The 18,589-nt window shown below is 34.7% G+C and overlaps 1 protein-coding gene and 1 non-coding gene across 2 annotated transcripts; one reads left to right on the top strand and one right to left on the bottom strand.

Annotated features, from left to right (window-relative positions):
- Positions 1-5,390: 5,390 nt before the first annotated feature.
- Positions 5,391-5,474, top strand: TRNAL-CAA. The gene has a single exon. It is a non-coding gene; the product is annotated as a tRNA-Leu (tRNA).
- A 2,210-nt stretch (positions 5,475-7,684) lies between these two features.
- On the bottom strand, positions 7,685-11,644 carry LOC110617631 (C-type lectin receptor-like tyrosine-protein kinase At1g52310). The gene is made up of 6 exons (XM_021760553.2): positions 11,283-11,644; positions 11,101-11,200; positions 10,941-10,998; positions 9,466-9,891; positions 8,716-9,286; positions 7,685-8,472 (listed from the first exon to the last, which is right to left on the bottom strand). Exons 2-6 carry the CDS (start codon positions 11,179-11,181, stop codon positions 7,947-7,949), a joined length of 1,662 nt encoding a protein of 553 aa, XP_021616245.1. The 5' UTR covers positions 11,182-11,200; positions 11,283-11,644; the 3' UTR covers positions 7,685-7,946.
- Positions 11,645-18,589: the final 6,945 nt, after the last annotated feature.

Below are 18,589 nucleotides of genomic sequence, written 5' to 3'. Positions count from 1 at the left end.
CACTACATATTTATAGGGCGTATAGATGCTCAGCGAAAATAATAACAAAATATGAGAAAATATTTTTATTGAAGTCATAAAAAATTATATAAAAGGATGAATGTCTTCAGGTTTCTTAGCTCAAACCTCTATTATATCATTATTTTCTATATCTATTACGTTATCTGTAGAGACCCGGTCAAGGGGCTATCCAGAGCTCGTCCCTCCCCCTTTTCAATCTCATCTCATCTCCCTCCTCCTCAAGAAAGATGTCATTTATCCAAAAAAAAAAAATTTGAAAGGAAATTGTTTCACCAACTCTTTGTTTACCGAGTCTTGATATTGTACGAATATTTTTTCACCTTGGACCATTATTTCCTGCAGTTCTATCTCTAGCTCAGCAACCCTATAGAGGCGATATGAGCCTCCTCATCTTGAGCCTTTAGCTCTAGGACTTGACGATGCAACACAACCACCTAATCCTTAGCAGTCTTTGCCCGTTCTTAAAGATCAGCTTAGAAGCATTAGCCTCATTTAGTTCAGCTTGAAACTTATCTACTGACTCCAATGTATCCTTCATGGTGCCCTCCACTTCATCTACCCGAGTCTTAATCTCGAGCACTCCTCGACCAAGAGCCTCCTATCTGGTGTCTCTTAGCCACATAAGCACAAAAGGCACTCTCCAGGGCAGAGTGCATGACGTTATCAAAAAACTCGTTTATCTCGACCTCGTTCAGATGGCGGCGATCTATGGGTCTCAAGACACTTTTGATTAACAAAAAGACCAAGATAGGATTATCAAGGAGTGAGGGTACTCGATTCAACGCCAATGCTAGGCAGTGGATGCTTGGAGGCCATGAAGATTCAATCCCCACACTCGAAGAAGCAGGTTCAGAAGGAGTGAGGATAGCAGCAAGAAGCTAAAAGGCTTAGGCTGAGATTAGACACCCAGGGCAGAAGATTCAAACTGTAAGTGGGCGGACTCTTCTGCTACAAGTGGGATCAGGGGAGGAGGAAGTATGATCACTTCTTCTTATGGGCGAGCACGCTTAGCAGGAGGATCAGTAGCCTTGGCAACAGTAGCATGCACTGTTTCAGCAAATTTAATCATTGAACCAGCCATATCTATAAAAATTACAAAATAAGTAAATAAGAAGAAGACAAAGAAAAAGCACTATAATCTCCAGCTAGAGAGATGTTTTCCTCGAAATTGGAGAGGTAGGACAAGTGAGGACTCCGAATCTGGTTTGAATTCTATATATTTCTCTTAAATTTACATATTATAATCTATATTTTTAGAATTCTAACTATTTAATTCTTATGATTTTGAAAAACTAACGAATTAATTCCATACGGTATGATTCCTTTATTTTATTTATAATTTAACTTTTATAATTTCATTTATTCCAGTAATTTAATTACATATAATAAATTAATTCAAAAAATAATACAACAATAGGGATTGAATTATATTTTTTACATTAAGAATTAAATTATTGATTTTTTTTAAATAAAAGTTAAATAACTTATTTTTTTTAATATAAAGACTAATATATATATATATATATTGCTAAAATAGAAAAATTAAAGTTTATCATAATTCATTATTAAAATTTATTTGATGCAAGATAAATGGATTTTTAAGAGAAATAGATAAGGAAACACAGAATTAGGGCCAAATCTCAATATTGTATTGATTGTATTCAAAAACATAAGAGTTACAGCTATCATAGTATGTATATAACAACCTACACAATAGAATTTTAGAAGTCTGTGCACACCCAATTCATGCCTTTACAGCAGGTAATATCATTAGGATACGCAAGAGGGAGAAAGAAGGAGAGACCATTGCCAATACACTCTGTTTCATTAATTCCTGCTGCTCACCATTTTAGTTATTTACTGTCTTCCTCATAACAATATCCTCTGCTCGAAAATTTCCTTGTCCTCAAGAAACAAATGAAGGAAGACGAGTCTTCATTTCCTCAGCAAATTTTCAAGTAGCATCGGTAGGAGAAGTGCTTGCCTAGTGTATCAGCCATTGACTGCTTGGTTGTGCCCCTTTACTATTTGACGATCTACCACAGCTTGAGGATATGGTAGAGGTGAAGAAAGGAATGATGGCAAGGTAGGTGAAGCAGTAGCAGTAGCATGTGCTGGTTTCAATAGAGACACATAGAAAACGTTATGAAGCTTGGATCCTTTGGGTAATTGGAGCTTATAAGCCACCTTTCCAACCTTGTCAATGATTGGAAAAGGACCGTAATAACGATGACTAAGCTTGAGATGTGCATGTAATATAGAATGTTGCACAGAGGGCCTTAACTTGAGATAGACAGAGCATCTGCAGCTTGATTATCTACCCCTCCCTGTACTGTGTTTCATAGTCATATGGTTGTAATTTGGCTAACCAAGCAAGCTAAGCAGTAATGGTTAACCTTTGTTCCAACAAGTGCTTCAGGCTCCTATAATCAGTTCTTATAATAAAATGTTTCAAAAGTAGATAAAATTCCCATTGTTTAATAGCAAATAGAATTGCTAAATTTCCTTCTCATAAATTGAAAGGCTTAAACTTCTAGCAGATAAGGCCTTGCTAATGAAAGCAATGGGATGACCTTCTTGCATCAGAACAACTCCTATTCCTCCACCTGATGCATCAGTTTCAATTACAAAGGTCTTTGAAAAGTCTGGTAATATGCAAGTACTGGTGCACTAATCAAGATTTGTTTCAGCAATTCAAAGGCCTGCTGTGCTTCTTCATTCCAGCTGAAGTTTCCCTTCTTTAAGAGTTCAGTAAGTGGCTTAGCAAGAGAGCTATACCCTTTAACAAACCTTCTACAGTATCCAGTCAAACCTAAAAAGCTTCTGAATTACTTCACTGTTTGAAGAGTAGGCCAATCTTTAACTACCACAATCTTTTTTGAATCAATATGGACTCCTACCCCAGAGATGACATGGCCAAGATACTCTACTGCAGTCTCTCCAAATTGACATTTCCTTCTTTTGGCATACAGTTGGTTCTGTCACATGGTCTACAGAACTGCCTTCATATGCTGCTAATGATCATCCTTATTTTTATTGTATATCAATATGTCATTAAAGAACACAAGGACACTTTTCCCCATAAATGGTTTAAACATAGTGTTCATAAGGGATTGGAATATAGAAAGAGTATTAATCAACCCAAAGGGCATGACCAAGAACTCATAATGCCCTTCATAAGTTTTAAAAGTAGTCTTATGAATGTCTTCATCCTTCACCCTCATTTGCCAATATCCTCACCTGAAATTAATTTTTGACAACACAGTGGCTTCCCCTAACTCTTCTAATAGCTCCTCAATGAGAGGAATTGGGAATTTGTCCGTAATTCTAATTTGGTTAAGAGCTTTATAATCAATACACAATCCATGACTTGTCTTATTTATTAACCAATACAAAGGGTTAGCATAAAGACTATTACTATGTCTAACAACACCATTATTCAACATCTCTTTCACCATTTCTTCAATAACATCTTTTTGTTCAGGGCCATACCTATATGCTTTAGAATTAACAAGCTGAGTATCAACCTTCAGAGGTATCTTATGATCAAAGCCCCTTTGAGGAGGTAACCCCATTGATTCCAGAAAAAATCATCATATTACTGAAGAAGCTCTTACAACTCAGGCCAGTCATCCTCTATTATCTTAACAGCATTAAGTTTGGACTGCAAATTTTGAGCATACCATTGTCCTTGCTTAATCGTTAAGACATTAACTTCATGATTATGCAACTCAATCTGCTTACCAAAGAGAAAATAACTCAAATCTTGTAATTGAAAAGACATGTGAAGTGTTTCTAAGTTCCACGTGATGTTTCCTAGTGTTCTCAGCCATTGAATACCCAAAATCAAATCATAACTACCCAAAGGCGACACATAGACATCAGTCTTAAAATTCTGTTGTTGCATGTCCCACTCAAAGTTCCTACTCACAGATTAACATTTTAGCTCCTGTCCATTAGCCACTTCCACCCAGATTCCTGTAACTTCTTCAACTGGTAAATTCAATTTCCTTACTATGTGTTCATTGATAAAATTATGTGTACTGCTCATGTCTACTAACACATGTAATCTCACCTTGTTACAGATTCCTTTAATCAACATGGTGTGATTAGTACTTGAGCCCCATAACGCATTGAGAGCCAGCTGCCCTGCTTGCATTCTCTCTTCACTTTCCTTGATCTCATTGACCATTGCATCTAGATCCTCTTCATCAGTTACTTCTTTGATTTGTAACATAAACAACTGCTTCTTCTTACATCTATGACCTGGAGAAAATTTGTCATCACACTAAAAGCATATTCCCTTGGCTCGTTTCTCATCCATTTCCTTGCTGTTAAGAAGGGGTCTGGAATTTCTGTCTGTGGTATTGGCTGAGTGACTATTGGATGTAGAAGCTTTTTGGTTCTAATTTGGATTGGTTTTATTTTGGCTAAGTGCAGAGATGGTTAGTGTTACAAGTTTTTGAGAACTGAAAAAAAATGGAAAAAGAGGAAGATTGGTTACTCATAGTGATTGGTTGTTGTTGTATAGATGTAACAACCAACTCCTGTAGCCTTGCCGAGGACTAGGCCTCAACTAAACTCTTTGGCTTAAACATTCTCGCAGGCATCTGCAACTCATTATTAAGCCTGATAAAAAAAAACTCATGGATTGCTCTTCAGAGATTCTAGCTTTAGGGATGAGTGCATCAAAGGGATTAATGTACTCTTGTAATGTACAAGACTACCTTAAATTTCTCAACTCGGCAATAGGATCATCAAATACACAGTTGCCAAAATGAGCCTCTAACACCTTCACATACTCATTCCAGTCCTTGAAAACATCTGCTCCTTTGGTTGCCACATAATCCTGGTGCCATTGAAGAGCTCTTCCTTCTAGATGGATAACAACCACCTTCATCTTGCCTAATTAAATAAAAAAAAATAGACTAACTCCAGACAAACAAGACTGAAAGGACAGAGACATTCCCTCTTTATTCAACGAAAGAGATGATGAGAATTCCATTTATTTTTTTTCCAATAGAAACACATATAATTGCACTATCAACTTTCAAGTAAAAATCAATTATATATAATAAATTTAATTTGATTGTAAAAAGTGTGAAACACATTATTAATTATGACATAATTTTAATAGCTAAATTTTTTATTCAATCCCTTTATTTATTAGAGATGTAAAATTTAGCCCTGTTTGAACTTTTTTGTCCATATTATCTTAGAAGTTTAAATTTAAACTGAATTCAGTTTAAAAAATATAAGCTAAACTTCTTGATTGACTTAAAATCAAAAAATTCAATATATTTTTTTTCTATTTTTTAGCTTAAACAAAGAGTTTTAAATATAAATGATTTCAACTTTAGAACAACGCAGTCAGGATGGCCGAGTGGTCTAAGGCGCCAGACTCAAGTTCTGGTCCTCGTGAGAGGGCGTGGGTTCAAATCCCACTTCTGACATTTTATTTTCTTTTTCTTTTTTTCTTTTGGTTAATTTCAATTTTCTTTTCATTATTTTAAAATATAACCCAGCCCTAAAATATAACCCAGCCCTTAATAACTTGGTTAAAATATACCCTTCAACAAAACTACATTATAATAATTCCGTATTTTGGTAATGAAATAATATAATTGATTGGTTATTAAAATAATGTATATGATAATAATATTATATTATATAAAAATAATAAAAAATAGATAATATTAATATAATACGATATCTATGTAAGAATGCGACATTCGATTTAAAATCGAATCAAACTGAATAAATTTAAAATTAAAATTTTAGTATTTATAAAAAATAAATTAATTTTAATCAGAAATTAAATCAAATCGGTTTGATTCAATTTGATTTGATTAATTTAAATATTTAATAAATTTTTTATTTTTATACTTTATTTTTAATATTTTAAAATTTAATTAAAATATTTTAATTTTAATATTATATAATCTATTTATATTATTAAAAATAATATATTATCATCACTAATCAGTTTAAATTTTTTAATTTTTTTTTATTAAAATTAAATTGAATTGAAATAAGTAAAATTTTTAAAATTAAAAAGCAAATCGAATCGAGATGAATAGAAAATCGAACTAAATTTTTAAATTAATTCAATTCAATCAATTTTTTTAATCTAGATCAAATACTAATCACCCCTACTCTATAGAAGAAAAAAAAAAAAAAAAAAAAAAAAAAAAAAAAAAAAAAAAAAACATTAAGTTTGTATATGTATTTACTTTAGTTCAGCGTCTTAGCTCCGGCTGACTCTTCTCCATCACTTAAATATATTTTTCTTAATTCGTGTAGAAAAAGGAAAGAAAGAAAAGGAAGAGTTATTCTTCCTTAACCCTTATCGTTCGCATTTCATTTATCCTTCCCATTAACCGCACAGCGTCAATTCAAGCTATAACAGCACAATATCAATTCAAATTATAACAAATCGATCACTCTCTTGCCTGCTGTAAAAGTAAATTTCTTAAACTCTAATAAAAATATTTTTACATTAAAATCTATTTTCACTTTTGAATTTATCTTCCTTATCCAAATTGTTCAGTTTAACTCTATTTTTAAATATATTTTTTCTTTATAAGATTTATAGGTAAGCCATCGATGGTATAGCTATTTTTACTCTCACTCTCTAAGATGCTGGAAGATTTACTCTTTAATTTTTAAATATTATTATTATTAATAAATTAATTTTTATTTTTGAAATTTTATTAAAATATTTTATTTTTATTAATAAAATAATTTTTTATTAATAAAATAATTTTTTATTTTTTTAAATAAATGAAGAATAATAAAAATAAATTTTTATTTTTATTTTATTTTTAATAACCTCTCTTCTTTTTACTCAATAATTCAATTTCTTTTTTTTTCTTCTTTCTCAATAATTCAATTTTTAAAACTCAATCTTTTTTTTTCATCTTTTTTTTTCCATAACTTAATTTTTAAAATTTAATTTTTTTTACTTTTTTTCTTCAATAATCTAATTTTTAAAATTCAATTTTCTTTTTTTATTATTTTTTTAATAATTTAATTTTTTATAAAAAACTAAAAAAATTTAAAAAAAGTGAAAAGTAATTTAATTTTTAGATATATTTTTAAACGATAAAAATAAATAAAATTATATAAAATAAATATTTAGTTGATAAAAAAATAAAAATATTTTAATAAACTTTTAAAAATATAAAAATTGATTTATTAAATAATATTAATCCCTAAATATTAAATAATAAATTCCTATAATATTTACTCTATTTTTTATTTATTTTTATTTTTAAATATTTTTGTTTTGATCAGTTAGCCGGTTAACCCACAAGTATTAGCTTCGGCAAGTAAAGGTGAATACCCACAAGTAATGGTAAACCCGTATTAAGTTCAAATTAAAAAATCAATAAAATTGAATTAATTTAAAATTTTAATTTAATTTTTAATTTTAAAAATTTTAATTTAACTCAATTTTAATTAAAAAATTAAATCAAACCAAATTTTTAATAATATATAAAAATTAAATGATATTAAAATTAAAATATTCTAAATTAAAATATTTTAATTAGATTTTAAAATATTAAAAATAAAATATAAAAAATAAAAAATTTATTAAAAACTCAAATCGAATTGAATACTCAATTCAATTTAATTTTTAATCAAAATCAATTCGATTTGATTTTTATAAATACTCAAATTTTAATTAGGGTCGAATCGACCAAATGGTTGTCCTAGTAAAGAGGGGGCGTGCATTCTTAATTTACAAGGAAATGGACAATCTACAACAACATTTAAGAAACTACAATCTATGTTAGTCCAACTCTTGCCTCTCACTATTCTGCAATTTCGTGAAGCCCTCAACGGTCCGGATAAAGAATGCCGTTGCAGTTATCTTGTAGTTGGTCAGAAAATCTCCAGGGCATCAGCTGGATGGTTTGCCCTCATCTTAAAATGGCTGCCTGCGACAGTTGCTGTAGCTGATGGACAACATGGGACATTCGCGGACGCATCGACGGCACATGTTGTGTGCAAGCATATACAAGGTCCACCACCTTCTGAATCACACAAGCATGTGGAATTTCTGAAGAAGATGAAGATATGAAAGGATCCAAGAGCTCAGGATATCGGTTTGCCTGAACCAAAGGTGTAGCCCATTCAAATATACTTTGCCAACCCACCGAATCGACTGCTTGTGCAGGCCTACGACCAGTGACTATTTCTAACAGCAGAACTCCGAAGCTGTAAACGTCACTTTTCGTTGTAAGCTCATTTCTATAAACAAATTCTGGTGCAAGGTACCCATATGTACCCCCTGCCATCACCGTCCTCTCATGCCTTACTTCCCATGGAACAAACTTCGAGAGACCGACTCCCATCAAGTGTGCTCCAAACTCTTCATCAAGGAGTACGTTACTGGCACGAATATCCCGATGCACAACATGCGGCTTAACCTTGTCATGCAAGAACCTATTCCAGAGGAGAAACCAAGCAAATGATAACAAGTCAAGACAATCAAAGATGATGCTAAGTCTAGGAAGAAACTAAAACCAAGGCAAGGAAAAGCACCAATTTTCAGATGCATAATTAGCCAGCATTTATGTTTTATGATGTCTCCAAAAACAAAGATTTATAATAATACTGCTCATACTTATGATGGTAGTAACGATATGCAGTTAGCAAACATGTAATCACAGTCCATGGATTACTTACGCAATTCCTTGAGCGAGGGTGGTAGCTATTTTCATTCTCATAGCCCAATCCAAGCTCCTCCCTCCCCTTGGTATGTGGTGAAGCCATCTATCTAAGGGTCCATTAACTATAAACTCATAAATGATATAGCGGTCACCATGATCATAGCAACATCCTTTAATAGCCACCAAATTTGGATGATGAAGCCTCGCAACCCTTCCGATCTCAGAATAGAAATCCTTCTTCCTTTGGAAACCAGATCTCTTTAATCTCTTAACTGCAACCCTTGATCCATCAGGGAGAAGGCCGCTATATGTGCCACCTGCTTTTGCATCACCAAGAAGTCGATTTCCTTCACTAAAATATTTTGTAATTGACCTCAGTTCCTCAGAAGTGAAGACTTTCCATGACAGTGGAACCAATGCAGAAGCTGCTGGATTATATAATTTGCGGGACTTCCTTCGCTTCCTACTACGTCTGCAAGCAAGAAGCCAAATGACCACTGCTAACATCATACAGAGAATCAACCCACTAACAACTGCAAGGATAATGAGATATTCCCTGTGACAGCGCATGTGGTAGCATTTGTTTTCTGGTAACCAAGAGAGTAAAAAGGAAAAAACAAAAAGAAAATCAGGTCATGCACTTCTTTTCACACAACTGACAGAAAAACATTGTACACTTCTAAACACTCAAAAACACAATATATATATATATATAACCAGAAAAGGGAGGAATAGCAATTTATCCGTAACATATTTTGAGGCATACCAACATCAAGCATGCAAATAAAAGCATGAGACATGTTGCATCTCTCTTCCACGAGACATGTGGTTCTATTATTCACCAAGGTACAAAAACCAGCCCCTGTATTATTGCGGCATGATAAACTGGTGCAGTTTGAAACAGAAGATGCCCCGGAAAATATTGACTTATTCCAGTATGATGAATTATCAGACCACTTCCAATCAAAACCAACAGTGGAGTTAACGGCTCTTCCTCCAACCCAGCAGCCATTAGTAATTTGGCCACACAGCTGTTTAGCAAAAGTTAGTTCTTGAGAAGATGTCAATGCTGCCAAATGTCCACCATAGCTTTTGCAGAGGGTCTCTGACTCGACCCATGGTAGGGAACTTTCTAAATATTTCAGGCACTTATTCTTGTTTGGACTGATGTCCCAGCCAGAATGACACCATGCTGTCACCCACAAAAATTAACCTTCAATATAGTAATTACCCACATACTCTGCACAGGCTATGAGAAACCCATCCTAAAAATTTGTACAAGAAATCTAACACAAGAGACATGAAACACATGTTAAAAAAGAAATTGACACAATTTAATTCAACATGCCTTTTTATTTTCTTCTGCAAAAGATTCTGTGTCAAATTATTTCTTGGATGCATTTTCCAGTCTTGCTTCTAAGTTCTAACTATAATTACTGGTTAATGCATTGCTATTGTAAGCTGTAAGTGCATCAGCACCATTAGCACTATGCGGCAACGCTAATACACTCACCACACACATTAGTGATCAAATGTTTTAAGTAATATAAAAATAACTTTATTTTCTTGAAAATTTGAGGAACTTTTAGCCATAACCCGCACATGGCAAGACATACTATCAAAAAGATGGAATTTTTCTTTTTTTCAGAAAAAAAAAGGGATATCTTCAGCTTATGATTGTGTGTGTTGAAGCTTCCCTATGAATTTCACAATCAAAACACAAGAAGAATGAAAAAAATTCAATAGTGAGAACACAGTGGAAACATGGATTGTTCATATTCAGTACCATTTTCCTATGTTCCTTGAATTATTTCACTTTTTTCTGCGATTAAATTTCCACTAACATAAACATTACACTTTTCCCTTCCATATGAATCTGAAACCGTGCTTCCATCATCTTGCAATTAACTTGGATGTGATTATCAATGGTGGATTGTAAAGAATGCTTCAGCTCATCAAGCATCTTCATTAGTCGGTAGAGAACAAAAACTAAGGTTCAATTTAGTATTCACAAAGAAGAAACAAGAGCTTATCTCATCTTTTACCCAGATCAGCTTTCCATCAATATTCCTTTTTTTTTCCTAAGGATACATTGACTAACTACAAACTCTTTTCTGCAGCAGAATTTTTTTCTTTATAAGAAAAAAAGAAAGGAGAAGAGAAGCAAAACCATACTTCATTTTTCAAGAGTAACAAACTGCTCTATCTATCTCTAAACAAGAAAAGAAATGCTACTCAAACCTCTACTGCTTTCATTCTTGGAAGCTACCACTGAAGCATGAACTGTTTTATTAGATATCTAAAAAGAAAACAAAAATCAGGAATTATAAGACAAATTCAACAACACAGCACTCATAAAATTCTTACAAAATACTAAAGAAGTTGCATTTAGCATGCTTACTGTTTCAGAAACCACAAACTGGAGCACAACATGAGCAGTCAAAAGCACATAAAATTGCAGGAGGGTCAGTTTTAATTCCATCACAACTACTTTCCAAACCCTACAATAAATTAAAAGAAAAGAAAAATCAGAAACTGGTTACTCTGAAGCAAGAAAATAATTTAGAAGGAAAAGAAGGTTACCCAAAAGAGCAGCAAACCGAAAACTTCAAAATCCACACTAGCAAAAAAGGGGAAAGGAACCCTAACTGTCCGTTTGGCTACCCAGAAAATTAAAGTTAAAAACTTCCCACCAATCCGTTGGGCTACCCAGAAAAGAAAAATTAAAACCTTTCAGCTCCTGTGAAATGGGTCACTTAAAATTGTTCACAGCATCCGCTTGAAGATTCAATCAGTGAGAGAATAACCAGAAGAAGGTCCAGTTCTTGATTTAGGTGAATGCGTTGCCTTGGTCAATAGCAAGGAAATATTAATGGAGGTTGTTAGGAATTTCTAACACTACCACCAATACTCCACTCCTCTTTTGAGTCTTAAATGCGGTTCTTCAAAGTGTAAATAAGTATTCTCTCCGTAGCTTAAAATAGTTTGGGGAAATTAAATCTAAATATCTTATATATTTTTAAAAAATTTAAAATTTAATATTTAAGTATTATCATTACTTAATTTTTAAATTTTTAAAAATTTATTAAAATATTTTTTTTATCAAATTAATAAAATATTTTTTTTATTTTTAATATTATTATTATTAATAAATTAATTTTTATATTTTTAAAAATTTATTAAAAAATTTTATTTTTTATCTTCATTTATAAAAAAATCTTTCTACCATTTATTTATTTTTTTTATTAAAAATAAATAAAAAATAAAAAAAAATTTAAATCTAATTTTGCCTTCAATATTCCTTCTTTTTTCAATAACCCAATTTCCTCAACACTTAATTTTCTTTTTCTTCATCCTCTTTAATAATCTAATTTTTAAAATTCAATTTTCTCAATATTTAATTTACTCGATAATTCAATAAAAAAATCTAATTTTTTCAATAATTCAATAACTTAATTTGTTAAAATTTAACTTTTAAAAAATAAAAAGAATAATTTTTTAATATATTTTCAATAGCATAAATAAATAAAATTAAATGGATGACTATTTTATTAATAAAAAAAATAAAAATATTTTAATTAATTTTTAGAAATATAAAATTAACTTATTATTAATAATAATAATAATATTCAAAAATTAAATAATAAATTTCTCTATATTTTAAAAAGATTATTAATTAAAATAATTCAAACCAATTCATTTTTTATTTTCATTTTCTAGTTTTGAACTATTAAATCGAAATTTTGATAAATTTTTTATTTTCAATCATTAAATATAATTATAAATAATCGATATCAGTAAATTTTATTTTTATTTTTTATTTTTCTTATAGCATTATTTACATATACTAACCACTTTAACAAAATAATTAAATGGTTAGAATTTAAAAAGATAAAAACCATCTTGTATATTTTTTAAAATAAAAAAATTAAAAAATTAATTTTATTAAATCATAGAAATTAAATAGTAAATCTTTTCATATAATTAATTTTATTGAATAAAAAAATTATTTTGAAAACTTTATTTAAACTAGGAAAAAGGTTATGTAACTATTAACACAAACTTTAAATGCTAAAATAAATATTTTGCCTATAATGTATGGTTTTATATAAAATATTTTTTAATAAAATAACTTATTTTTTATTATTTTATTTTAATAAATAAACTATATTACTAAATTTAAAAATAGAGGTGCTAATAAAATTCTCTAAATTTGATTCAAAAATAAAATAAAATTCTCTAAATCTAGAAAATGATATTCTCTTTCGAAAAATAGAAAAAGAGATTATTCTTATTTAAAATAATTTAATTTTTTTTATTAAAATTTTTTTTACTAACTAGTTTTCTTGAGTGCCCAATTACTTAAAAAATGTAAAAATTATTTTTAAAAAAATATTTTTTAGAAAACAAATAAAGGTTTAAATAAAAAATGAGATTTATTACAAATAAAGACTTGAAAAATATGTAAATTTAGTTTTGCTTAATGTTAAATAATCTGTATATTTGTATAGTTTTAACATTTTAAAACACTTAGATTTTGAATTTAATTCTACTTAAATATGCTGATTTATTTAAATTTTAATATTTTGATAGGATAAGTAAGGATCCGAAAATAAAAAGGAGAAAAATCGTATATGAATGCTGAATTTTGAAATTAAGAGAGTCATGGATGCAATCAAAGATACAAGAAAATAAAGTCATTTTCAAATTGCACTCACAGATTTAACCTGGTGGTAAGTGCACTTGAGTAAATAAGAGGTCTCAGGTTCTACTTCCCCAATTCTCGCTTTTTGCGTTTTTAATACTGGTAACTGGATTAAATTCTAAAAGTTGTCAAAATTAAAGAATGATCAGATATCTAATGTAATACCCGGCTAGACTCCGGTATCGGAATTCCTATCGTCCGGTGGAATCTCGGATGTCGGAAGCCTCTAGTAGGGTAAAACCATGTTTTTATAAAATGTTTTAATGTGTTTTATGTTTTAAGCATGAAATAAAATGAGTTTTTGCATGAAAATAGCTTTGGAGGAAAACTCAGGTTCGGCCGCCGAACATGCATGCGTTGCGGGTGTGCTTTAGGCCCCTGAAAGCATAAGTGAGGGAAGTCCAGGTTCGGCCGCCGAACATGGCATGCATGCGGAGGCACATTCGGCCCCCGAACGTGGTCTGGCCAGCCACTATAAAAGGGTCCCTTAGCCGAAAACGGGCGAGCTTTTTCCCCATCTTCGACCAAGGTGAGTCTCCGCCGCCCCTCACCCATCTTTGGCGTCTTTCCTCTAGATCTTTCAAGATTTTCATTTGTTTTAACCTTGTTTTGAAGATTTGAGCTTTTGAGCAAAGTTTTGGAGTTTGGAGGTTCAAGAACTCAAGCTCTCCCAACTTCGAGTTTAGGTCGTCTCTCTCTCGATCTTCAAGAGGTAAGAGCCGATCTTAAGCTCATTGCATGTTTTAAGTAGATCTATGGGGTAGAATGCATGTTTAGGTTATGGTTTTGTTTATGGGTATAAATGTATGTTCTTGAGCAATGTGGATGCTTGATGTGTTGTAGATGGGGTTTATGATGGTTTGTGACCCCTAGGAACATGTATGCTTGTGTATGTGTGTTGTAGAATAGGTTTGATGCATGTTTGGAAAGGTTTGGAGGCGAAATATGCAAAGGGAGCCAATTTTCTGCCCTTTGGCAGAAACCAGGTTCGGCAGCCGAAGGACTTTCGGCCGCCGAACATGGCTGGGGAGGCAGCCTGTAATACCCGGCTAGACTCCGGTATCGGAATTCCTACCGTCCGGTGGAATCTCGAATGTCGGAAACCTCTAGAAGGGTAAAACCATGTTTTATGAAATGTTTTTAAGGTATTTTATGTTTCTAAAGTAAAATGAAAATTTAGTTTTGAATGAAAAAGACCAAGGAGGCTTTGCCAGGTTCGGCCACCGAAAGTTAAGTTCGGCCGCCGAATATGGTAAGGTTTTGGGAGCGCTTTAGGCCTCCGAAAGCCTTGTTTGAGTGAGTCAAGGTTCGGCCGCCGAACCTCATGTTCGGCCGCCGAACATGCATGAGATGTGGGGGCACGTTAGGCCGCCGAAAGGTGACAGAACCAGCCCTATAAAGGACCCCGTGACCGAAACAGGCGAGGTTTTCTCTCCCATTTCGGCCGACGGTAAGCTTTAGCCCTCCTATGGTCATTTTCAGTGTTTTCCCTCAAATCTTTCAGATTTTAACAAGTTACATCTTGTTTTTGAAGAGTTTTGAAGTTTGAGCAAGTTTGGAAGCTTGGAAATTAAAGAGTGGATTTCTCCCTACCTCCAAGCTAGGATCGTTCTTCCTCTCGATCTTCAAGAGGTAAGCTTAGATCCAACCTCTCTTGTATGTTTTAAGTAAGTTTTAAGTTGTTTTATGGGGTAGAATGGCATGTATAGGGTTGTATGAGTTTTTAAGCAAATGTTAGGTTTTATGTGATTTGTGAACAATGTGGCTTGCTTGTGTGTTGTAGTTGGGGTTTAAGTTAGTTTGAGGCCCCTAGGAGCTTGTATGCTTGAGTATGCATGTTGTAGAATAGGGTTATGCATGATTGGTTGTGTAGGGGGTTGAAATGGGCATGAAGAACCAAGTTTCTGCCCTTTGGCAGAAACCAGGTTCGGCAGCCGAAGGCACTTTCGGCCGCCGAACCAGCTTGGGAGGCAGCTTTAGGCTGCCGAAGCCTGCCCCCGAAAGTGGGAGTTTCGGCTCTGTCCGAGACTTTCGGCCGCCGAAGGTGCCGCCGAACATGCATGAGTTTCGTCTCTGTCTGGGAGTTTCGGCCGCCGAAGGTGCCGCCGAACCTGCCTGACTTTCGGCTCTGGAGGGACTTTCGGCCGCCGAAGGTGCCGCCGAAAGTGCCCTTCCCAGCCTTTTCTTGCATGTTTTCTAGGGTTGTTTTGAGGTATTTTTAGGAGGTTTTTGGGAGTATGTTTAGAGTTATGTTCTTGTTGTTTGGTGCCTCATTTGAGTCCACCTGTGTAGGTTCGGACCCGAGGAACCGAGACCCCCGGTTGTGAGATAGTCGTTCAGAGTTCGTTGTTAAAGCTTCAGTCACCAGGTGAGTGGAACAACTCCTTAAGTTTTAAAGTAAAGTAAATGAATAAATGAATGAATCATAAAGCATTGCCCATGCATCATTATGCCATGCAATATTTCAGGATGTTTGCATTAGAATCCACGAATATGCTGCATTGCATAAATTGATGTTGATGTGGATGGTTGTTGGGTGATCCATAGTCCTCTGATGTTATGTTATGATGATATGTTACGGAAGACCAGCGAGGCCCATTCTACGCCCCTGGCACTATGTAAGAGAAAGACCAGCGAGGCCCATTCTACGCCCCTGGCACTTTAGAATGTTATGTTATGTAAGAGAAAGACCAGTGAGGCCCATTCTACGCCCCTGGCATTTGGAGATGTTGAGGACTAATGGTGACAATACCATCCTTTATGTGATTAGCTGTGATGTGTTGCATTTCATGAAAGCATGAATAAGAAAAAGAAAAAGTTTAATAATAATTATGATAAGAATAATATAATAAAATAAATAATAATAAACATAAAAATGGTGGAACTAAATCACATGTTTTTATCTTTCTGCTCACTGGGCTTTATAGCTCACCCCTCTCCCCTAATCCTAGTCTTGCAGGTGCAGTGTAGATAGAGAAGTCAGCAAGAGTAAGAGAAGTCTATGTAATAGTATAGTAGTGGACATGGTTTATTTGTAATGTAAAAGTATGTTATGTAATGTAATGAAAGTTTAGAATGTGCTTGACTGGAGTTTGTTTTAATCCCTTGTGTATATGATCCAAAAATGTTTTTATGATGTTTATGTTATCTAAGCCTATCATATGTTATGTTACCCATTGGAGTATTTGATGAGGACTCCAACGAGGGGTTTATGATATGTTATGTATGCACAGGTTAGGCTTGGAAAGAAAAGTTTTAAATTTTTATGTATGTTGTTGATCATGTATGGGATTAAACAGGTTTGCAGGATGTATGTTTGGCTTGCTACGGGTCCCGGCGGCCTTAAGCCGATCTGGATCCTAGCGCCGGTAGCGGTCCGATTTCCGGGTCGTTACAGAGTGGTATCAGAGCCCTAGGTTCATATGGTCGGACCTAGAGTGTCGGGCTCATAGATGTGATAGAAAGGTCAAGCACAATAGGAAATCATGTCCACTAGGATAGGATATAGAGTCCTGTCTTGCATGAAAGTATGATATGCCATGAGGTATGCTATGTATATGATGTGGGTTCATGTGTTTCCACATGAACCATTTGATGCTAATGTTTTGTTATCTGTGCTGTTTTTCAGAAAGCAGAATGCGAGGAACTCGTCGATCAGCTAGATTGACTAGAGTACCACAGGAGGATGAGGGCACGAGCGCCCGTCCTCCAGCATTGCCAAGGGCAATGTCAAGCAGGTCCAACAGGGACAGAGCAGTGAGGGACCCTAGAAGGTCTTTGGATCTGGGTAGAAGCAGATCAGTAAGGGGTACAGTTCAGGAAAGAATGTCAGTTGATGGAGAAGAAGAGATGGATGTGGAGCAGAGGAGGGACGGTAGCCTTGGTGTAAGCATGCCAGAAGAGGGCATGGGTGAGTCTCAGGGAGGCACTCAGGCCTCGGGGTTTGTTCCACCACCCCAGTACCCACCTTTTTCACCATACCTCGGGTATTCGATGGGAGGTACATCGGATTACCCCAGTTTTAATCCTTACCCTTCTCACATGCCATACCCACCTTTCTACCCACAGTATCCACAGTACCCTATGTACCCACCTCCATCCTTCCATCCAGGCACAGCAAACCCTATCCCAGGGGATGCCGCACCTCCACCACCAGCAGAAACCACAGTTACAGAAACCCAAAGACCTCAACCTACCTCATCTGGAGGGAGCAAGGCCAAGATGACCGACTATATGAAGTTGGGTGCTCCCCAGTTTGATACCGATGACGATCCGTTTGTGTACCTGGAGAAGGTCAAAACAATTACAGATGAGATAGGTGCTGATGACAGCAGAGCCATTCAGATGGCTGGTTTCACCCTGAAATGCAAAAAGGCCCGTGAGTGGTTCAAGGGCTATGTGAAACCGAGGGTGGACAGTCTTTCATGGGAGGAGTTTGCGAATGAGTTCGCAGGATGGGCTTTCCCTGACAGTTCCAGGGAGCTGAAGATAATTGAGTTTGAACAGCTGAGGCAGACAGATGAAATGGGTGTCGATGAGTACACCGACAAGTTCTTAGAGTTGTTGCCGTTTGCTGGGCAACATCTGGACACAGATCCGAAGAAGTCAAGGAGGTATATCATGAGGCTCCATTCCAGGTATTCCTCCTTGATTCAGTCAGCTGATAGAGAAAGTTTCCATGCCATTGTAGACATGGCCAGGAGAATAGAGGCTAGTGCAATCATCGAGGGGACAGTTAAACAGTCAGTGACACAGCCTTCAGGTTCTAAGACCCCAGGTGGGGGAAGGATAGACCCTTCATCCTTGAGTTCAGCTAGTAAGAAGTGGGGCAGTACCACTAAGAAACCAAAGAAGAATAAGTTCTGGAACAGAATCAAGTCAGGTCTGGGATTAGGAAGTGGCTCAAGCTCTGGCGCTGATAATGCAGTTTGTGCAAGGTGTGGTAAACTACACAGAGGGGTATGCCGTTTTGGGACGACAGCCTGCTACAGGTGTGGGCAGGAGGGACACATGTCCATGGAGTGTCCTAGAGCAGTTCCTATGGCACGACCCCAGCAGACAGCTTCAGGTAGTGTGGCACAGCCAGCAGCTTCAGCCGCAACACAGGCTAGTGGCAGAGGCCGAGGGAGAGGGTCAGCCTCTTCTTCATCAGTTTACAGAGGGGAAGGTCCGTCAGCTCCAGCAC

The sequence above is a fragment of the Manihot esculenta genome, chromosome 6 (genome assembly GCF_001659605.2).
Source record: "Manihot esculenta cultivar AM560-2 chromosome 6, M.esculenta_v8, whole genome shotgun sequence".
Taxonomy (NCBI): domain Eukaryota; kingdom Viridiplantae; phylum Streptophyta; class Magnoliopsida; order Malpighiales; family Euphorbiaceae; genus Manihot; species Manihot esculenta.
This window is presented reverse-complemented; position numbering and strand designations above follow the sequence as displayed.